The 22,808-nt window shown below is 50.1% G+C and overlaps 1 protein-coding gene across 2 annotated transcripts; it reads right to left on the bottom strand.

Annotated features, from left to right (window-relative positions):
• Window positions 1-689: 689 nt before the first annotated feature.
• LOC103068224 (BOLA class I histocompatibility antigen, alpha chain BL3-7-like) lies at window positions 690-21,456 on the bottom strand. 2 transcript variants are annotated; one of them, XM_088129687.1, is made up of 7 exons: window positions 21,284-21,456; window positions 12,671-12,946; window positions 7,020-7,295; window positions 5,599-5,880; window positions 2,835-2,927; window positions 2,269-2,301; window positions 690-1,160 (listed from the first exon to the last, which is right to left on the bottom strand). In XM_088129687.1, the coding sequence occupies exons 1-7, from the start codon at window positions 21,351-21,353 to the stop codon at window positions 1,093-1,095; spliced, it is 1,098 nt and encodes a 365-aa protein (XP_087985813.1). In that variant the 5' UTR covers window positions 21,354-21,456; the 3' UTR covers window positions 690-1,092. The 2 variants fall into 2 exon arrangements, with proteins under 2 accessions (XP_087985813.1, XP_087985814.1); XM_088129688.1 differs by lacking the exon at window positions 690-1,160 and having other exon boundaries at window positions 2,261-2,301.
• Window positions 21,457-22,808: the final 1,352 nt, after the last annotated feature.

Genomic DNA, 22,808 nt, shown 5'->3' with positions numbered 1-22,808 from the left:
CTTCCCCAACGTGCCAGTTGATGAGGCTCAAGGACCAGTCACTTGGTCAACAGCCTGATGAAAAGGTGGATCTGAGGGAAACGCAGCCTCTGTTGCCGCAACCACCAAGCCAAAACCAAATAGGCATTTTGCAGATCAGTTGGTGATGCTACAGAAACATCTGGACATAGGAGCAAAATGTCTGCCTCCCCAAAGGAGCAGGCAGGAGCCACCCCAGTTCTTGCTCCTTCCAGGTTCACCTTGGCTCTCCCCTTCCTACTGCTCAAAGTGAAATCAGGGTCTCTGATCAACAAGGTGGGTCAAATCCCCCCTATTTCCAACCTCCCAAAACAGGCAGCAACTGAGGTGAAACGAAAACAAAATCATTTATTTTGCAGCAAGCAATTTTGGCAATCTTACAAAATGTGTGTAAACAAATATTATATGAAGCAAAACTCCAAATGACTTAGCCACCACAGTTATTAAAAGAGGGTAAGAAATACCTGAATGCATATTAATGTTTTTCTACAGGAAACCCCAATTTCAAAGAGACGTTATTTGCTTTCTTGACTGGGCAAAGCTGAACAATTAATTTGATGAATCAAAATCATCGCCCCAAATCTCAAGGAAACCGCAGCGCTTAGGAAGGGAGCACCCTGGCTGCACAGCTGATGTCATCTTCCATTTTTCTAAATTATTAAATCCATTAACTGAAGTCTAGAAAAGGTGTACCATTTTCTGTGTCTGAAGGCTGCCCTCAGTTGGCATATTGGTTATTTGTCAAACTTTTAATCAAATATATAATCCAATTAATTGGGCAACATATTAATTTTTTTAAAAAACAATTATTTTTTCTGGAAGAAATCTCAAAGCACACTTTCGAAATAGCAGTTGAAAGAGGCATTTCCCCTTCCCATCCCTTCTTTCATTCTCCAGATGAACCACCCACATTTCCTCTTCAGGGGAGGTCCTAGAATTACTCCTGCAGATGAAAAAACCCTGATCTTCCCAGACAAAAATCTGCACAAGGGCACTCATAAAAGACTGGAAATACATCCTAGGTACATCTGGCTGGAAGGGCCTGAAGAGGTCCTCCTAAGAGAACAGCGTAATTCAGCAGAAGGTTGCTTGCTCTTCTTTCCTCTCTCCCCACGTGGGGAGTCTGCAGCCCCAAAGTTGCGCTATAAAGAGGGTGGAAAAAACAAAGAGGATTAGTTTGAGAGGAAGCCAAGATGAGAAAGCCCAGGGTCCAGGCTGGAGGACCAGTGCTGATCATCAAGCGAAGGACCAGAATCAGCAGCCTCAAGAGAGGGAGATGGAGATGGAGAGGAATCAACTGGGTGGGTTCCAGTTCTTTCCTAATAAATCCTGGTTTCAACACAACCACACGCAGAGGAAATACGTGGAGTGCGCATTAGGGGACCCTTTAAAAACAGTGGGGTGTGGGCTGTCCCTCTTTTCACCCCCCACCCCAGCACTCTTGCTAAGAGGCACAATTGCTCTTCCTCATTCAGGAGCAGCTCCTACTATCAGATCTTTTCTCACTCACTGGAAAAGAAAGAAAAGAAGGTGTGGAGGTCAGTCCCTTGGTTGGATGGGAAGAGGTGGGGAGACTCTGCTCTTTCTGACCCCAGCTCCCTCTTTCCTTCACACAAAAATGCACAAATACACCCACAGAGTTTCAACCAAACTACTTTAACTAAGGGACACAGGAAAGAATTCTTAACATACATACATATATAGATATACCCAGACAGAGCAATATTTCAGCAACTCTACAGCCACAGGGTGCAGCTGAGGTCAGGATACAGATGGCTCCAAAGTTTGTTTCTCCAGTCAGTTCATACTTTGAGAGCCTTGTGGTGGCAGAACAAAAGGAGATCCAGCTGGCATCTACCAAAGCTCCTTTTCTCCTAAATCCCTTCTTTGTTCATTACTTTTATGGAGCTTCCTGACCAGATTTTGGCCAAGCCTTTCCTTTCTGCATGCTTGGAAGACAGAACAGCTTCTCCATCAGATGGATCTTCCACCCAGCCAGGTTTTCTCACCTTCCTGAGGGTTCCTTGTACCAGATGTTTCTCCTTGTGGTCTCCACTCCCAGGGACAGCCTTGCTGTAAATAAAAGGGGACCCACCTCCCCCAACTTAATTCTTGGAAAGAAGAGGAAGATAGCAGAACTCTGCAGCTTCATGAGCTGCTTTTCTGTTTGGACACATACAAACACACACACCCTTCAACTGATCCCCGCTCTGAATTGGAGCTAACAGGTAAAGAGGACAAATCACTCACTTGATGTTTCCTCGTAGCCTTCTTGATGTTTCTCTGCACGGAAAAACATAGGCAAAGCTAAAAGATCAGAGATCATCCAATCTCTCCCCCTGTAGGAGGAAGAGCCCCAGGAGATCTTTTCACAGTTGCTTTGTCACACCCTCTGACAGCTACTATTTAAGAGACACAGGAAGGTGTTCAGACACCACCAGTTTTGCTCCAAGAGAGACCTTCTGCCTCTGAGATGGATGGAGGGAAATCGGGAAAGCAGCAGCAGCTCCGAGAGGAGGAACATTTTCATAGAAATCCTCCTCTGCTGGTCTTTGACCAAAGCCTTTGGAAGGGACCGAACCGCGATGCCTCCTCCCAGCTAAGAAGAAGACAGGACTGTCCGGATCTTAGACTCCGCTGAGTCAAGACTGGATTCCCAGCAAGAGGCCGACATTTCAGATGCTCCCAAAGAGGGCTGGGAAAACCGGGAAAACTGGGAAGAAGTTCCAGAAGGAGCTCCCAAACAGAGAGACTTGGGAGGAATCTCCCCACCTTCCTTCACAACCACCCAGCAAAGGTAGTTACAGGACACTTACTGCGATACACCAAGATCCCAGCAATCCCAGCAATCACCAGGACAACAACAGCCACAATGCAGCCGATGATCAGCCCCAGGTTGGATTCTGGAACTGAATTGAGAGAAAGAGCAGAATTGAAGGAGAATGCCAAGCAATCATTCCAAAGAGGGGAGAGCTAACACAGCCAAAAGACTGGGAACTTCCCAAGTTAAAAAGTCTAAGGGCTCATCCTCAGGTCCCTCTCGTTGTAGCATGAAGACGCCTTGCTAACCATGGTTAGACGACATGTCCTCATGATGCTGCCTTCGTCTCACACCAGCCCAGCTGAAGGCAGCTGACATGCATCTTTAGCTGTTCGGTTCAAAAGCAGCAGTTTTCAATCTTGTGACTTTCAGCACTTTACAGAAATAAAGCAACAATTCAATAATATAAACTAAATTAATGAAACCATAAAAACATTTTTGTTCTCTTTTTTTATAGGGTGTCCCAATTTGTCAGGACTCTGGCTGTAATTGGGCAGCTATCTTTTTCTTAAGCTTGAATATTTGCATTTAATCATTTAAAGTAAAAGGGTTCATATCACCTATCTCTTTTTTGAGTATACAGTTTCATTTTGTTCCTCTCTCGTAAGATTGGTCTCTCCTCCAAAGGAGAAGAAAGGAGCGAATCCTCACTTCTACGCTCTGTCATCTGGCCAGGGAGTGGCAGGACAGAAACTGTTTCCGCCTTTGCGTTTGGAGCTTCCAACTGCCAGGAAGGCAGCCCAGGAGGTGGGAATCCTCTTGCCTCACACACACCCCGGGGTTGGGGGGGAAGGACCCCGGGAAGGCCTTTCTGTAATTTAAATCCATGCCCTGCATTCAGGAATGAGGGACGAGAGATCTTGTCCTCCGTCTCTGTGACAGCCTTCCGCTTGTTCGAAAAATGCTGTCACACACCCCAGCACCCTCTTCTCAAGACTAAACATGCTGAGCTCCTTCTCTTCATCTACAGAGGATTCGGTTTCTATCCCCGATCAGCCTTGTTGCTCTACTGGGAACCTTTTCCAATTGCTCGGAATCTGTATTGATGGGTGTTGCCCAGGACACATGTGAGGAAATTACCCTCAGAATTTGGAAGTTATCATTGATTTGATGTAGCCTGAACTTGCACATGGCTTCTTTGAAGGTACTTCGTGCTTCTGGCTCATATTCAGTCTCCAATCAATCCCTATTACAAAATCTTTTTAGCAAGCCAAGGATTCCCCACCTAATACCCGGACCTTTGATTTTTGTTTCCTAAGCGAGGAACATTGTACTTAGAATCATACACTGGAAGGAACCTAAGAGGTCAACTAGTCTAACCGCCTGCTTAGTGCAGGATCTTTACTATCTCATTTGAGATTTCCCATCCTTCGTGGACACTGTTTCGTTTCAAGTCTCTTTTCCATTTCATTCTGTGACTCTCAGCCCATTCTGAATTTTACTTCTTTCTTTGACGATATCTCCTCACTCAGCCAGTTTCAGATCCTCTGCCAATCTGATAACTCCTTGTTCTACCTATTCTTCCAAGCCATTAAATGGAATATTGAAGAACAGAGGACGCAGGGCTGATTCTTCTGGCACTCCACCTGATACCTTCAACCTGATGAGGAATCATCAACGGGCACTCCTTGAGGAAGATATTCAAGCCAGCTGTGGATCCCCTTAACTGTCAGGCTCTCTGACCTCCTTTAATTAATGGAAGAGGCTCCTGACTGCCTCCAGATGGAGCTTTTACCAGACAAAATGCCTGATTTACCATTAAAAATTAATCTCATGTAACATCCAGATGATCTTATCATCCTTCAGAGATCACAAATCTATCTGTTTTCTATTTTATTATGATCAACAACAACAAAAGAGAATAAAAGAACTTTAAATTTCTCTTGCACAAAACTCGTGACCCTCACTGAATAGCAGCCATGGCACTTGTGATTTGATGCTTGGTAAAGAAACCAAAGGAGTATTTTATTGTGCCTGGGATATCAGCATAAAAATAAAATTTGAGCATTTTTTGTATAATTGTGATGCTATCATCAATAAAAGACTGATATTCTGCAGTTTTGGAAGTCCAGGGTAAAAAATGTTAATGGAAGTTATCAGCATACAGAGAGTTGTTTGATACAAGGCTTTTTCCTTTGGTTTTAGGCTGAGCCTCAGGAATCCCAATCGATCACTGATCATAAAATAATGTCTGCACCTCTTTCCTAGAGCAGCAATGCACAGTGATGTTTTGTTCTTTACAGGAGGGAAGCTGTTGGTCTATCATGGCAAAATATCAAGCTGGCAGCCCCTTTTCTGACTACTGATGCACCAGTCCAGCCACTCTATGCATTTCCTGAAGAGAGCTGCGGTTCACAAATTTTAATACATTTTGGTATTCAGAAAAGGGGCAACCCAACTCCTCCTGACTTTTGCAGTGGAGGAATGCCCAAAAAACGAAACATGTTTCTGGCCTCAGCGTAACTCCTCCTCCTCTGCTGGAGGCAGCAAACGGGGGAGGAGAGAGGCTAAGGGAGGATCTGGGAGCATTTCCTCAGGATGGAACAACCACTGGGGTGGGACTCCGCTGCTTCCTTTCAAGAACCAGAAGCCAATTCTACGGACTGTTCTCTGCAGGTCCACAAACCTCAAACATGGGAAAAACCACTGGATTAAAGCTCAAGGATGTTTACATCTGGACACAGCTGGGGTCAAATTGCTCTCCCACAATCCTCCAGCCTGAAAAAGAGCTCAGCCTTTCCCCCCCTGCAGCCTCTCACCCTTCATGGCCACATCCACAGGCTCCTGCAGGCCGTCATGCTCCACGTGGCACCGATAGCGGTCCCTCTCTTGGGGATCAATCCGGATGCTGAGCCAGTAGTGGTAGGTCCCATCTGCATTGGGGGCCACAGACCCACGGAAGGAGTCCTGCAGCCAGACCTCCCCATCCCTCCTCCAGGAGGCATCGATCTCCTTGGGGTAGAAGCCATCCACGTGGCAGACGTGAGTTTCCGTCCCATCGTCGGCCTCCGTCCTGCTGCTCACCGTCACCACTGGGGCCTCTGCAGAAACGGCACCCCCAGAATTAACTCTGAGCCCCTCCAGAGCCCGGAAGGGGGACGAGAAACTTGACGGGCAGGAAAGGCTCCCACTACTTAGTCTTAATGCAGGAAATTAACACTCCGCACCTGCAGCGTCTCCAACAGTTTTAGGAAATGCTGCAAATCTGGAAAAGGCTCAGCCACAAGGACTCCTGATTTTGAGTCCTTCCCAGTGACTCAGTCTGAAAAATCTCTGCCGGCAAATTGAGGGTCTGAGGAAATTCCACACAGATCTTGGGCTGCTCCCTTCAGGGGAGGGGTCCCGGAGCTGCTCTTTTAACTTCCCTTTCAAAAAAATGTGAGGAAAATGAGGAAAAGATATCTTTGGGTGAATCTTTGGGTAAAAGAAGCACGTTTCTAGAGGCCTCAGATGAATGGGATCGCCTTAATAAAATTGACACATAAAGGAATGTGCAGCACCCTTGAAGTTGGTATGACTGGGCTGATTGTGAACCCCTTATCACAAACATCCCCATAGCAACTGGAGCTGCTCTTATAAGTTCCCTTTCAAAAAAACCACACACAGGTTTCTCCCTACTTTTTGGGTCCTCTTCCGCTCCCCCAAATCTTGGGCTGCTCCAGGCCCCTTTCAAGGGACACCAAAACCTCCAGAGGGGGAGAGCCGGGGGTGGGGGGTGCAAGGCAGGGAGGGAGGGAGGGAGGGAGCCCCCTGTGGGATGGGGAGGGAAGGACAGTTGCCGGGAGGAAGTCAAGGCCGCGCATCACACTTGGCCACACTTTGGCTAATGGTGGCTTCCCTGAAGAAGCCCAAGTGGCCCTGTTGCCTCCTCGTGGGATGTGCATGGGACACCCCTCAGTGCTTTGGCTGCCTGACCCACACAGACACCCTCCAAGCCCTCGATTCTGGGCAGCCACACCTACGGCCTGGGAGGGCAGAGGCTGCGGTTCCTGCACAACTTAATGGCTGCCTGGCAATGGGAACTAAGCAGGGCTTCCCGCGTCCTGGAGAGGCAGGAAGGGGAGGAGGGGGATTCCCTCCCGGGCATCCAGGCTGCAGAGCAGGGACCCAAAGGGGGCCGAATGTGTGCAAGAAATCCGGCCATAAAGGAGGGAAGTCCAGCCTGGGCCTAGATGTTCACCTGTCCTCAGCAGCATCTCCTTCCCGTAGGACAGGTACTTCTCCAGCCACTCAATGCAGATTTTCTCCAGGTAGGCCTTCCTTCCCTGACTGAATCCTGGAATAGTTTCCCATTCCCTCTTGGTGATCTCGGCCTGGGGCTCAGAAGCCAGCCAGGTGAGGGTCTCCTTGTCAAAGGTGAGGAACGTCCTCCCGTCATATCCATAGCGCCAAAACCCTTGTTTGCTCCCGTCTCCCTGGAGCTCACAGCCACACATCATCTGCCAGGTGTGGAGGCCTGAAAGAGGGACACGAAGATGGTTTGGGGAGTCCTCAGGAGAGACAGAGACCCCCTCCCTGCAGCAACTTTGATGGAGGAGGGAGGCAGTGAGAAAAGGGATAAATAATGGTTGTAAAATGAAATAAATACATTCTTCCCCATGAAATTCCTCATGTCCCTCTCAGTGAGGCCTTGAAGCCCCCCATCCTGCCCCCAAATTGGGCCTTGAGGGTCTCCAGACCCAGCTGCCCCCCACTTGAAATCCTCCCCGGTTTCCCTCCATCTTCTCCCTTCCCCAAAGTCTCCTTCTGGGCAAAAGGTAGAACAAGCAGAGCCCAAAGTCCTCTGTCTGGAGGCTCAACGCAGAGACAAATGGCCGGAAGGGGGGTAAGGGGCAGAGGGGCCCCCAACCCCCTTGCCAAGCCCCCCAAGAGAGGCTCCTCAGAAACTTTTTCCTCAGGAAAAGCCCCACTCCTCCCCCCACATCTGTCTTGAGGTCCCCTGATCAGACCCCCATTGAGATTTTTGCATTCACACATCACAATGATGGGGGCTCTGGTTCCCCCTCCAAAAAGTATAGAGAGTCCAGTCCCCACAACCTCCTTTTGCTTGAGAGAAGCCAACTGAGGGGCCCTTCCCCACTTCTTCTGCTCCCCAAAGGAATGGGGGATGGCAAGGGGTTCCCCAGGCTCTGCCCTTCCATCCATTGCCCCCCAAAAGGGGGAACTTCCCAGCCCAGAAGGAAAAGGGTCCAGGGCCCGTGAGTGCTTGGCCCCCCCAAAATGGCCCCTGTTGCTCTCTCAGGAGTCCTGCATGTCTGCGTGGTTGCCCCCAAACCCTCCAAGAAGGGGAACCAACACCCCCATTTCTTCACTAGTGTTCAAGGGAAAGAAAGTCCCCCCAATTGCCCCCTTTCTCCCCTCCCTCGATGCCAGCCTGGGTCCCTGCATCTCCCCCGGGATGGAGCCCTGCCCTCTAGCAGGAGCCTCGCCAGGAAGAGGGCAGCTGGCAAGTCCCACTTTCACTTCCTAGGATCAGAAAACGCAGTGGAGGATCCCGAGGGGGGCCGAGAGGAGATGGAGGCGCAGAAGAAACGGAGGGATGGAGCCTCCTCCATCTTTCTTTCTGCCGCCCCTCTGTTGGGGGAGTCTTGGGGGGAAGGGAAGGGATCCCAGCGCAGAAACAGTTTCCTGAATCTGTAGCTGCAAAGAGGGACCGAGAATCTCATGGCCTCAAAGAGGATCCGGTCGATCTGGGAAGAAGCTGGCAGGGATCCTGGTGACCGTAAATCGTGGTCTGCATTCACAAATAGCATGAAGTCACAAGGGCTGATACCCACTTTAGCCTAACCAGAAACAAACCTCGGCTTAGTGCAGTGTGGGAATGAAGCCTTGAAGGGCCACAAAGAAATATTTTCCTTAGGAACAGTAGGAAGTGGCCCAATATTGATTTTTATTTCAAATTTAGTCACCGCCCATCTCATTCAAAGAGTGACTTGCACGCCCAAAGTGTTATTGACCTTCTAAATGGATTTTGAAGCTTAATTGTTTTTTTAAGGTAGCTTCTTCATGGGCCCCTTGACACATTCACATGGGGGTTTTATGATTACGTGATTCAGATCTAAGTGTGAAGCTGAGAATCGGGTTCAAGAAAGAGCGACTGGAGTGACTCCGCTTCCTCGGCCGGGAGACCAGCTGCAGAAGGAGCTTCGGACCAAAAATGGCCGGATGGAGCCCAGACTCCGCGAGAGACAAGTCACAGAAACGTTCAATGCAGGGGGAAATTTCTTAAATCAATAAAGGTTTTGGTTTTACAGTTGAAATATTTGATATCTGCTTATTTTATATAACATTCTTATAGAATTATTCCTTATTTCTAGATCTCTATAATGAGACTATTTCTATGTGTTACTGCTACAGGTCTCTTCCTATTTATGAATCTGTCCATTATTTATTCATTTCTTTCTTTTAAAAGGCCACCTTCTGGTGCTCAGGGCAGCACATACAGCGTGCCCTCCTCCCCACTACAACAACCCTGTGAGGTAGGTTGGGATGAAAAGGTGGGACTGGTCCAAACCCCCCCAGGGGGCTCACATGACTTTTCCCTCCAGGCTCCTACTGCAGGTCCCCCCTTGAACCTCTGCACCTCCACCCTCTGCATCTCTCCCTCGGCTGGCTCTTCTTTGCCTGCGTCTTCACGGGAGGCAAACTGGGGGAGTCCCTGAGCCTTTGCTCTGTTCTCAGGAGGGGAACCAGCTGAGCTGAGCCCCAGAGCGGTGACAGGAGAAGCAGCGCTGGGCCTTATGGACAAACTGAGCCTCAGCAGATCACCAGGCCCCCATGAGATCCACCCGAGGTTTGGAAGGAGCTCAGAGCTGAGATTGTGGACTTTCTGTCAGGAACTGCAGCTTTCAACCACAATAAAAGGAAACCTTCCCTGGAACTCAGCAAGTCCAAAAGAAAATCAGTTCATTGAGGATTAACATACAGTCCATAGTAGAGATTGCTGGAACTGAAAAGCCCACCCGCGGCTATGCTTTCTTAACCCCTCGTTCCTTGCCCCCTTCCTCCCCTCAGTCTTTCTGGGGCCTTCTCCTGCTCTCACACCAGCATGACTTTGGCATTCTGGAGCACTGGATAACAAGCCATCTGCTCTAACGGCTATTGATCTAACACACACATACCCATTACTATGGCAGGAGTGAGCAAGCTAGCTGTAATGCTGATTAATTGATTGCGAGGTTCTGACACTTTCTCATTCAAATACACAACCTGCCTCTACACTCAGCCTCTAGAGTTGAGGACTGGAAGGTGGCCAAGGTAACTCCAGTTTTTAAGAAGAGCTCATGGGGAGATCCAGGACTTTACGGACCTCTGTGTGTTCCTGGGAAGAGAGTGGAAAGTGCTATTAAAGATAGAATTACCAAACGTCTGGAGACCCAGGCCTTGCTCAAGGATACCCAACACAGCTCCACTAAAAGAAGATCTTGTCTAACTACTCTGCTAGAGTTTTTGAGGGGGGTAATAAACATATGGATGAGGCTGAGCCAGTAGACATCACCTACTCTGAGTTTCAAAAAGTCTTCGATAAAGTCCCTTAGCAAAGACTTCTCAGTAAGCTTAGCAGCTGTGGAATAAAAGGGCAGGTCCTCTTGTGGGTTCCCAGGGTTTTGGCCTAGGACCACTTTTTAAAAATAGATTTCTAAATGGTCTAGAACAGGGCGTGACTCGTGGAATTCGCTGATGGCACTAAAGGGTTCAGAGTGGTAAAAACCCTAAGGGACCACGAAGAGCTCCAAAGGTTCTCTGTCCATTAGAGGAGTGGGCATCAAAACGGTAGAGGTCAGCCAATGTGACGCACGCTGGGCCAAAAATCCTAACTCCTGATAGAAGCTAATGGGATCAGAGCTGGCTGGGACAAACGAGGAAAGAGAACTTGGAGTAAAGGGAAACAGTTCAATGAAGATGTCGACACAGTGGGCATCCACTGTAAAAAAGGCCAACAGTATGTCAGGGATGATAAAAAAGGCATTGAAAACAGAGAGGCTAATATCATAATGCCCTTACAGAAATCAAAGGTGAGACCACTTCTGGAATATTGTCGCCACACCTCAGAGAGGATCCAAGGGAGCCAGAGAAGGGTCGGAGGAGGGCGACTCAGAGGATGAAAGGGCGGAAGCGGCTTCCCTGTGAGGAAAGGTTGTGACATTTGGGGCTCTTTAGCCTCGAAAGGAGGCAAAGAAGAGGGGACCTGACTAAGGTGTACAAAACCAGGGATGGTGTGGATCAAGTGGAAAAGGAGAAGCTGTTTCCCTCTTCCCCAGAGACCTGAACCAGAGGTCACCCAATTAAATTAAATCCTGGAAGAATCAGAACAGACAAAAGGAAATATTGTTTTACACCATGCAGAATTCAACTTTGGCATTCAGTATCATGAGGACTGACGCTGGATACCAGCTGGGCTTCTCCAAAAGAAGGTTGGACCAATTCATAGAAGTCCAGGGTATCCACGGCTCTTACCGTTCATGGCAGTGGGTCTGGCTCTGAAGACCATCTGCTGGGAGGCCAGTGGGCTTCCGGGTGCGGCTGGTGGGCCACTGGGGGAACAGACTGCTGGACTAGAGGAGCCAGGGGTCCGATCCAGCAGGGCACTGCTGAGGTTCTTTTGTCCTCCACTTTGACAGACTCAGGACTGTGCCAGGAGTCTTCTGGGCTTCCCACCGCCCTGGTTGGTCTCCTTCCTCCTTCCTCCACCAGGGGGAGCTCTGGCTGCTCTCTGGGTCTCTCAGGGGCCAGAGGGGACCTGGAAGGGATTTGGGGAGACCCTCCCTGGAGCAGGGGCAGAACTAGCAAAGCTCTTGTGTCTGTTTGGTGTGGGGCAAGAGAAGGGCAGAAGAAGTGGGGCAGCATGTCCTTGTGATGAAAGAGAAAATGGCTTATGGTTGTGGAGAAGATTTGTCTCAGCAAAAAGGAGTCTACAGTTACACATTTGCTTACACCCCTCCTCTAAATAAGGTTCCTGTAAAGTGCATCTTGTGCCCCCAGATGGCAGAAGGGGGGGGCTGCTGAGGAAGGGCTTCCCCCCCTTAAGGTCAGCTCCACCAAGAGGGAAATGCAGGAGTCTGGCCATGGTGGACCATGGCTGGGAAGACATGGCAGCTCCAAGTGGCTCAGGAAGGGACCAAATGGGGGGTCTCTTCCTTTTCTCTCCTTCCCCCCCAAGATGGGAAGGATGCTGGAAGTGGTTGTGTGTCCCCTCCAAGAGCCTCCACCCCATTTGGCATCCCTGGCCGCTTCTTCCGACTGGAGGAAGAGAAGAGGCTCCTGGCCTTTGGGCCCAACTCGCCCCTCCAAAAAGGGGGTGCCAGAAATGCTTCTCCTTGGAGGGGATGAGCCTGGGGGGGATCTGGTCTCCCCAGCTGGATCTGCACTTGGTCCCTCATTTCTCTGGGGTGGAAACAGAAGGACAAGGACCAGCTTCCACCAGGATCTTCTTAGGATCCACCTGCCTTCTGGGGGGGCAGACCTGTTATTCCCTTCCTCCCCCACAGCAGGATGTCCACCAAGCCAGGCTCTCCTTCTTTGCTGGGGGAGAATCGGGTGGGAGGAGATTTTGGTCTGTTTTTACCTTTACAGTATATCACTCCTGTGCTCTATAATTTTTTTTTTAAACTTTAAAAATGTTTTTAGTAACTGTATTCTGTGCAGAGAACTTCAGTTATGGGGCAAGGATAAAATTATATATATATATTTTTAAAGCAATAAAAATACTTTAAAATAACCTTGTTTAAAAAGTGTGGAAGTGGCCTTTCCCCTGGGAAGGACCCCTTTCTCCCCCCTCCTGCTCCTGGGGGGGAATATGGGGCAGGAGGAGCCACCCGACCCATCACTCACCTTCGCTGTGATTATAGTAAGTCCTCAGATTCTCCAGGCTTGCTCTGGACGCCTCCTCATCACCACGTACTTTCCGGATGTTTCTGTCCCAATACTGGGGGTCCTCCTTCCCCACCTTCTCCATCCAGGAGACTCGGGGCTGCACCTTCCTGATGTTGCTGTCGTAGTAAATGAAGACTTGATTGTCCACGTACCCCGGAGCGACAAAGTGGGGCAGCCCCTGACTGGACTCTGACACAGTAATGTACAAATACTTGAGGGAGTGCGAGGAGGAGCCTGGAAGGGACCCAGAGGGCAGAGTTAGGGGGCTTCAGCCGAGGGACCCTGATCCTATGGGGCACAGCAGGCCCTGAGCTGAGCGTCTGGGGAGGAAGGAGGAGGAGGAGGAAGAGACCGGAGGGGCTGGGGGGGCGAGGAAGAAGGGGAAAGGAAGGGGGAGAAGATGGAAGAGGGACAGGAGGCAAAGGGCGGAAAGAGGGAGTGACTGAGAGGCAAAGAAGCAGCTTCTGGAGGGCCTGAAGGGTTGGAGGGGAGAGAAGTTCAGGGGTGAGAGAGGAAGGGAAGGGAAAGCAGGGCCAAAGGGAGAGCCGGAGCCCCAAACCGTATCTGCCGCCCAAAATTGTTCCCTTCCCCCTTCCAGGAAGGCCTCCCTGAAACCCTCTTCTGGAGTGTGGAGACTCTGCCCATGGAGGCTGCAGTTGCCCCACAGGGAGAACAGGAGCAGCAGGAAACCCCACCTGGTCACCCCAACTTTCCATTCACGGGGAAAAACCCATTCTCACCTCACGAGGGCCAAAATGGATTGCTAATAGGTGCAGATTTTAGGGGAGATTTTATAAAATGGGGGAGGGAAAGGGGGGAGAGAGGGATCCAGATGAGACCAGAGGCCACGGGACCCTTGGGAAGCCCAAACCAGGGAGATGTGGGCAGTCAAAGGGGGGAGCGAAGGGGGCAGGAGTGAAGCCACGCAGCCCCCATGGATCTTCCTGCTGGGACCCGGCTGGGAGATTCCCCCTCCGGTCCCAGAGTTGAGGCATCTGAGCAGGAATTGGCTTTGAACCCAGGACCAAAAGGGGCTCACTGTCATCCACAGAAAATCTCACTGCTGATTATCCCAAGATTTCTTAAGTTTGGCAGCACAATTAGGACACCGAAACCTTTCTTCCCAGGGGCTTGCAACGCACCAGATTTACTCTAGATCTAAAACACTTTGTTATAACCAAAGATCGGCACAGAATAATAATACTGCTAAAAAACATGAATTATTATGATGAAGAAAGGCAACCCAAACCTCAGCAGAAATAAATAAGATATGGACAAACCTAAAGCTACTATAAAATTACCCTTTCTGAAATACACGAAACCACCTGAGGAGAAAAACCGGGCAACGTTCTGCGTGACAGCAGAGCTCCCTTCAGACAGCAGGAGAGATGCATAAAAACTCTTGGGACGTCTGCTAGCCATGCTGAGGTAAAGGGGCTTTGCACGTGGGTGTAAGTTGTTTCCCCTCCCCCTCCCACAGGCTCAGTCCTTCTGGGGAGGGGCCTTTTCTGTCCCTCCCCTTGAGCCTCCCTGAAGGAAGAGCCCCCCACTTGGCCAGGGGGAGAGCTCTCCTGTGCCCCGAATAAACCAACGGGGTAAGGCGAGAGGCAGATCTCTGGAGGCGCTTATGCGCTGATTCACTGGCCTTTTAGAGGCTTGGCCTAGATGGGTTTGGTGCTCCACGTCCATAAGGCACTGCCTGATAAGCAATGTTGCCTGATCATAGCCCTTATCAAGTACCTCAGAAAAACAAGGGAAGGCAATATCCCCCCTCATCTCCATTCCCTGGAATAACAAGATGGCTCCTGAATTTATTTGTGCAGTCAAGGCAACATCGCTGGGTGTGCCCTTCATCTACCTGAGGCATGAAATACTCCCCCCCATCCCCGATATTTAAAGCAGAAATATTGTACAACGTGCCAGGAATAAGTTTTTGGCCTTCTGGCAAACACCATCATTTTGTGGTCTGAGTATTTCATCTCCAGCTGAGGGTCCTGACAATATTGAGCCTGGGTTCAGGATGCCTCCTAGGGCCAGTGGGGATCCCAGAGAGGATCGCAGCGTTGTCAGCACCAAGAAAGGTAGAAAAGCCCCTCAGCCAGCTTGGGAGGATGGGGACCTGGGCTACAGTCAGGTCCAGAAATATTGGGACATCGACACAATTCTAACATCTTTGGCTCTATACACCACCACAATGGATTTGGAATGAAACAAACACAATGTGCTTTAACTGCAGACTGTCTGCTTTAATTTGAGGGTATGTACATCCAACTCAGGTGAATGGTGTAGGGTATTACAACAGTGTGCATATGTGCCTCCCACTTGTTAGGGGACCAAAAGTAATGGGACAGAATAATAATCATAAATCAAACTCTCCCTTTTTAATACTTGGTTGCAAATCCGTTGCAGTCAATCACAGCCTGAAGCCTGGAACGCATAGACATCACCAGACGCTGGGTTTCATCCCTGGTGATGCTCTGCCAGGCCTCTACTGCAACTGTCTTCAGTTCCTGCTTGTTCTTGGGGCATTTTCCCTTCAGTTTTGTCTTCAGCAAGTGAAATGCATGCTCAATGGGATTCAGGTCAGGTGATTGACTTGGCCATTGCATAACATTCCACTTCTGTCCCTTCAAAAACTCTTTGGTTGCTTCTGCAGTATGCTTTGGGTCATTGTCCATCTGTACTGTGAAGCGGCGTCCAATGAGTTCTGCAGCATTTGGCTGAATGTGAGCAGATAATATTGCCCGAAACACTGCAGAATTCATCCTGCTGCTTTTGTCAGCAGTCACATCATCAATAAATACAAGAAAATCAGTTCCACTGGCAGCCATACATGCCCATGCCATGGCACTACCACCACCACGCTTCACTGATGAGGTGGTATGCTTAGGATCATGAGCAGTTCCTTTCCTTCTCCATACTCTTCTCTTCCCAGCACTCTGGTACAAGTTGATCTTGGTCTCATCTGTCCATAGGATGTTGTTCCAGAACTGTGAAGGCTTTTTTAGATGTCGTTTGGCAAACTCTAATCTGGCCTTCCTGTTTTTGAGGCTCACCAATGGTTTACATCTTGTGGTGAACCCTCTGTATTCACTCTGGTGAAGTCTTCTTTTGATTGTTGACTTTGACACACATACACCTACGTCCTGGAGAGTGTTCTTGATCTGGCCAACTGTTGTGAAGGGTGTTTTCTTCACCAGGGAAAGGATTCTTCGGTCATCCACCACAGTTGTTTTCCGTTGTCTCCCGGGTCTTTTGGTGTCGCTGAGCTCACCGGTGCGTTCCTTCTTTTTGAGAATGTTCCAAACAGCTGTTTTGGCCACGCCTAATGTTCTTGCTATCTCTCTGATGGGTTTGTTTTGTTTCTTCAGCCTAATGATGGCTTGCTTCACTGATAGTGACAGCTCTTTGGATCTCATCTTGAGAGTTGACAGCAACAGATTCCACATGCAAATAGCACACTTGAAATGAACTCTCGGCCTTTTATCTGCACATTGTAATTGGGGTACTGAGGGGATATCACACACCTGGCCATGGAACAGCTGAGAAGCCAGTTGTCCCATTACTTTTGGTCCCCTAACAAGTGGGAGGCACATATGCACACTGTTGTAATTCCTACACCGTTCACCTGAGTTGGATGTACTTACCCTCAAATTAAAGCAGACAGTCTGCAGTTAAGGCACATTGTGTTTGTTTCATTCCAAATCCATTGTGGTGGTGTATAGAGCCAAAGATGTTAGAACTGTGTCGATGTCCCAATATTTCTGGACCTGACTGTATCCGACTCTCCAAATGATCAATGACTATCAACATAAATGCTTAGATCAATGTTTCTCAACTCAGCCACTTGGACTTCAGTGGGGACTTAAACTCCCAGAATTCCCCCTCACTCCCAGAAACCCATGGGGTCTCCCCACCCTGGCCGCACCCCCTGCCCAGCTGAGGCTGCTTGGGAGTTCCTGCTGCCACCACCCATCTTGTGGGGGGGCTCACCTGGCATCCTCCCCATAAACTCAGTCTGTGTGTGGAGGCTCCCGCAAACTGTAGAGCCCTTCTGGTGAGTCAGAGATAAACATGGAAAAATATGTCAATTTCCATCTTGCAAACTCCTGACCTGGAGCATAAAAGAGTTTCCAGTCCTTCCCTGGGAGACAGACCAAACTCACAAGGCATAAACAATGCCAACTTTTCCTAACAACTACAAAAAAGGAACACATAAAGTCCATCAAGTCACTTTTTAGTTTTAAAGGTGAAAAGACAAACATGGAAGTAACTGGGCTGCCCAATTAACAGGAAAACAACAGCTCGTAAGTCGGTTGAAAGGATCAAAGGAAGATACGGAGCTCCCGAGAAAGCGGTTGAACTGCAAAGTCCGCACGGCCACCAGGGGGCGCTGCTCATCGCAATCGGCAACGCGATCCCTTCGGAAGGTCTTCGGATGGGAAATTCTTCCCTTCTCAAGACCCTTTTCAGGATTGACCTGCGCACAACCTGGGTCTGCGCGGAGAAAGGAGGAGCTGCGCAGCGCAGAGAAAGAAAAGCGGAGTCCTGCTGCTCATTCCCTCCCGGGCTGCTTCCCTCCCTCCGCGGTCCGAGGCAAAGTCCTCCCGTCCGTCTTCCCGCCCCGCCGTCCCAGCGGACCTAAGCAGAAGAACAGTGAAGAGCGGGGGGGGGGAGGATTATGAGGGGGGGGTCCTGCCTGCGAGCCCCGTGGGCAGGAGGGGCTGGGGACGGTGGGGACTGTCATCCTCGCACACCCCGCCAGTGCCCAGGGTGGGGAGCAGGTGCATGGGCCTGGGGGCTCCGGCCTAAGGACAGGGCAAGGGGCGACCAGTCCGGGGGGGGGGGGCTGCGGACAAGGAGAGACGGAGCTTACAGCGCTAGCTGCTGTTTCGTGGCGGCGAATCTGGGGGCTCCTCCCTTCCCACCTCCCAGCCACTCCCCCGGCAGTGTTGGGAGACTACCAGGAGATCCCAGGGAAAGAGATCCTGGTTCATATGGGGCAGCTGGTCCTCAAAGATGGATATCCCACTTCTTGGTCCCTCACTTGGGTATTGAACGAACTCCAGTGAGCCCCCAGGGGCAGCATGTCGAAGGCGGTCCATCATATTGCATTATATTCCCCGCTGACCCTGCAATAAGTCACACAATGGGCACTACATGCTAGAGATTCACCCCATCGCCTTCTGTGCCCCGCTGAGCTGCGTGCTCCAGTCACCCACCGCATACAGCTCTCAGATGCAACCGAGCCATTGCAGCGTTGGCTTGTGGTTTAGTGTTGCACGGACCCAGCCATGCTGGTTTATCAACCCTGTTTAGGCATGGGATGGCATGCAAACACATTTGTGCTACAGAGCATGGTTAAGCATGGCACAGCTTAGCATGACCTTTCTGGTTCCAGATGTGTCAGGGCTAAAACAAGGGCCGTGACTGATTCATCCCTCCTGTTAAGGTGTTGGAGGTGTGCTGCAGAGCAGGATCTCAAATGACGCACCATAAGGAGTCAGGAGTTTGTATCTAAAGTTCGTTTTTATGTAAAGAAAATCACTTGCAAATGTGAACGGTCATTGACATTACTCTTGAAAAAAAGCCCATTGAGTAGGTCCAATATTCCTCAAATTCATGCAGTCTTCAACACATCCCTTTTTAATCTTGGTATACAGTCTATGGAGACATAATTCACTGAAAAGAACCCCATTTTTCCAGACCCCAACTGGACAATACAACATACAACTAAAACCACTATCTCATATAGTCACACATAGATGGAAAGGAAGCGGTTAGTTTCTTCAGTGATATTCAGCCCCACCAACTAAGATGCCTTGTTACGTATTTGACCACCCATGGGCTGTTCCAGAGAACTGGACCCCACTGAACCTGTTGTTTTTTAAGGGTTTTGCAGAATTTCTAGCCTCCCATTAAAGTGATTAACAGGGCTTCATTCCCATCACCTGGGTCACAAGGCACATGTCCCCCCCTGCCCCACGGACACCAAGGTCATCATGGCTGTGGGGCAAGTGGACACAATGGGCTTGCCTTTTAGGCAGAAAGGAACAGGGGAGATCAGAGAAAGAAAGAGAAAAACAGGATGACAAAAGGAACTTTGGGGAAAGAATCCATTAAGAAACAGGGTGCAAAGTGAAGGGACAGGATGCGTTTCCCATATAGCTTTATGATACTTGTCCAGGGGTCATACTGATTATTATGAACAGAAAGACAAGAAAGATAATCAAATACATAGAAAAAACATTCTGGTAACAATGGCATCCTGTTCTCCAACGAACTGAAGATCCGCTGTTCTAGAGCAGCGTTTCCCAACCCCAGCCACTTTGAGACGTGTGGACTTCAACTAAGGTGCTGGCTGGGGAATTCTGGGAGTTGAAGTCCAGACGTCTTAAAGTGGCTGAGGTTGGGAAACGCTGCTCTAGAGCACCCTTCCCCAACTTGGTGCCCTCCACAGGGTAGCCCAGGGATTTGGAAAATGTGTCACAATTAGGAAAAGCAATTTGAGAGTAACAAAGATTTAAAAGAGGTAGTGTTCCCCACCCCACCCCACCCCACCCCACCCCACAAAATAAGACCACAGACACAGGCCAAGCTGCCAGGAAAACATCGATCCCCACCCTCCCAAGAGGAGGGCTGCAGTAAAATATTCAGCCCACTTTTATTAATGTTTGCAGAGAATGTCCATCAAGGGGATTGGACAGAAGTTTTAAAAGAATATCTGGAATTGCCATCGAGCACTGAAATACCTTTGAGAGAACCTGCTCTTGACACACAGCAAGTAAAAAGAAGTATAAAATTGGGCAACATAGAGAAGAGGATTCCACTTACAACTTTTATCCAAGGAAAAGCAATCACATTCCAGTCCTTCAACACCGACTTCTTTGTTAAAATGTAACCTCTCAAAGGATGGTAAAATTCAAGGGTTTTTATTTTTTTAACTAAAAAAAAAATTAAAATTTTTCCGCTGCCTGAAAAAGTTTGAAAACCCCTGCAATAGGCTAGGATTATTTGTTAGAAAAATATCAACTAGACATTCAGTCACAGCCATTTTAAAAAGCCTGAAATGACACTATACAATGCAATTTGAAAAGCAGGAGAGTACAACATGTATTTTCTCTTTTTCATGCTGTTCTCAAAGAATATCCCACAGTGATGCCCAAAAAGTCACAACGAGGTGTTCACAGCAACACAGAGCCAATCTTGGCAGATTTAAAAAAAAAAGAAGCAGGAAAGGAGCTGTTTAGTCCTTGGCTGGGAGACCACCAGGAAATCTCAGGGGCTGAAGGCCAGGCTAGAAACTCACAAAAACATCCCACAAGATGGCAACAGAAAATCACTTCTCTGTTGTTACGCTGAGTTCAATCTGAGGGAGAGGTTCCCTTTTTTCCTGGAATTGGGGGGTGACCTACAGTAGTAGAGACTCTGTCGTCCCCCCCGCCCTTCTGGCATCCTGGCCCTGATGCAAAGCCCGCCATAAAGGAGAGACACCTTTTGTCCTTCTGCGGGAAAGCTGGAGCCTAAGAAGGCACTGCAAGAAATGAGGAGGAATGTGGCAGTCCTTTTCCCAGGAACAAACTTTATTAAATCTGGAGCTCCCTCCCTCAGATGCCCTCGGATTTTTTGTGAGTAACAGGACTCTCCTCTTCCATTGCAGGAAAGAATTATAGCAAAGCACAGCATTGGCCATTTGGCCCAGTGAGATTCAGGCAGATTAAGAAAAAACGCTCCTCTGCTCTGAGTTTCTCAGGATTTAAATGATTTTTAAATATTTTTAACTCTGCAAGCTGAGCTAAATTATAATATGGAATAATATTTTTTCATATTTTTTATTCTGCAAGCTGCCCCACACTGGGGGGTTCTGGGATGGAAGAAGAAGAAAAAGGCTCCGGGGATATTGGGGTTTAGGACACGGGGGGGGGGGGGGAGATCGAGGCCAAGGTGAAAATCCAGCTGGACGGTTCTTTAGGGAGATTATTCAAGGAGCGTTTCTCTGCAGACTCTCACCCCGCTGCATTCACACGGCTGCCGTAACCCGATCGCTCCCTCGCACAGCCTCCGCGTTTCCCAATCCGTGGAACCGATCCGAGAAACGGGCTGGTCCTCCCAGCGCCCGAAGCCCGAAGGAGCAGCCCAGCCGCTGCCAGAGGCAGGCGAGGCGGCCGAGCGGAGGGGCCGTGCGGGGGCAGCCGGGCGCTCTGCGGGACGGACCTGCCCACGGGTGGGCGAGCGCTGCCCCCCGACCCCCTCCGCTTGGAGGGCCGGGAAGGAGGCGCTCCGGGGCGCCTAGGGAGACTCGGCTGGCAGCTGGAGGGGACCCTTGACCTGTTCCCGGAGTGGCTCTCCTGGGGGGGAATGAGAGCGGCAGCAGAGCCCCACCCACGCTTTGGGGCCTGTTCTGAAAGTAGCAAGAGCTGGAGGGGGAGCGGACTAGAGAGAGGACCGAATCAGGGTTCTATTTCTCGGGATCATCTTTTGGGGGGAGGGGGGAGAGAGAGAGATTCCCTGGATGAATTCCCACGAGCAGAAAAGGGGGCTGTAACCCCCGACGCCCCCAAAGGGACTCACTGAAGCAGCTCTCCGGAAGGGCGACTGCCACGAACAGCAGAAGTAGCAGGGACACAGAGCGCAGAGCCATCCTGTCCGCAAACCTCCACCTGCGCTCCGCTCCCCTTCAGTCGCGGGCAAAGGATGAGGAGTGGCGGGTGAGCAACACCCCAATAATCCAGAGAAAGCAGGCGTTGGCCAGGCGTAACCAGTGGAATAAAAGCATTCCCATGTCGTCAGTGGGTGCTAGGCAGACGTCCAGGCACAGCCTTCCAGAGAGGCGGAAAAGGAAAGCGAAAGTTCCTTCGGGAAAACCCCCTTGCAGGGATTCCGCGTCTTGGGGGAGGGGCGGAACTGCGGGGCTCCAAAGAGCGGGAGGCTGATCCGGGCGGGGGGAGGGGGAGGGGCGCAGGCAGGGGGTCGCGTCCCTTTCGGACCCCGCAGAGCCCTCGCAGGCGGGGAAGAGGCGAAGGTCGGAGACCCCGAGTGGACTTGGCTCTGTGGCGTCCTTGGGGTGCTCTGAGCTCGGTGGTTTTCTTGCAAACCCGGCTAGGTAAGATCTTCAGTGAAAGCGTCTGAAACGTCTGCAAGAAAACAGCCGAGCTCAGAGCACCCCAAGGACTCCGCAGTTCAACCGGGAGCGACACATATTCGCTTCTATTGGAACCTGGTTCTGCTCCAAACGCCCGACGGCTCTCGCGGCCTCTGAAAGGCGAAGACGCGTCTCCTCTGGGAAAAGGCCAGAGGTGCAAAGAACCCCAATAATCCCCCATTTCTTGTCATTCTCCAGCGCAGACATGAATCTTCACGAAGCTTCAGCGCTCCTCGGGTCTCCCGCAATAAACCAAGCTGGCTGCTCCCTCCTTTGGCGGTTCTTCTGGGGAATGATGGATTCAAATAATGAATCCCTCTTCTGGTTATGATAGTGGTTATGAAGATTCCCAAATTTAGTTGATAATGAATTGTTGCTGCTGTACTGCTTCCTATGCTGAGCAAAGCGTGAGTAAGATGCAAGGGCCTTTTCAGGTCTCGAACCATCTCCTGCTCTCTTCTGCGGTTAGCCTTCCACCGAGCATGTACAGAGTGGAAATTAGGCCGTGCCTGTGGGGAAGAGGAGTGAGATTCTGCCTCCCTTTCACGGTCTCTATTTATAAGGTCCTTAGAGGGACCTTCCAATTGCTGGGTGAGTCTCTGGAACTGCCTTTCTGCCGTTTCGGCCGTGTAAAGGTCGCTGCACTCAGCGCTGAATAAAGACTCCTTGAGACACAGGCTCGAAAGCAGTTTACTCGGGTGTAATGCGTAGCGGTTACAGACAAAGCCAGGATTGGCTTGGCGCGGTTACATACAGCGGTTTTATAGGGTTCCCCCCTTGACCAGGAGTTACCCTCGTGCCCGCCCTTTACCCCGGTCCCCTGGGTCAGCGGGGTTCTTCGCCTCGCCTTAATGGCAGATCCAGCCGGGTTTCTTTGTCTCCCCACTGCCGCCCTTTGTGTGTGTGATCGCTGCGTTCGCTGGGCTTTCTCCTGCGGGCCAAGCCGGGGCTCCT

Source organism: Python bivittatus, unplaced genomic scaffold (genome assembly GCF_059951505.1).
Source record: "Python bivittatus isolate LINGU-HERP-01145 unplaced genomic scaffold, Pbiv_v1 ctg000810_np1212, whole genome shotgun sequence".
In the NCBI taxonomy this organism is placed as follows: domain Eukaryota; kingdom Metazoa; phylum Chordata; class Lepidosauria; order Squamata; family Pythonidae; genus Python; species Python bivittatus.
Note: the sequence above shows the minus strand (reverse complement) of the source record. Positions and strands in the feature narration are given on the sequence as shown.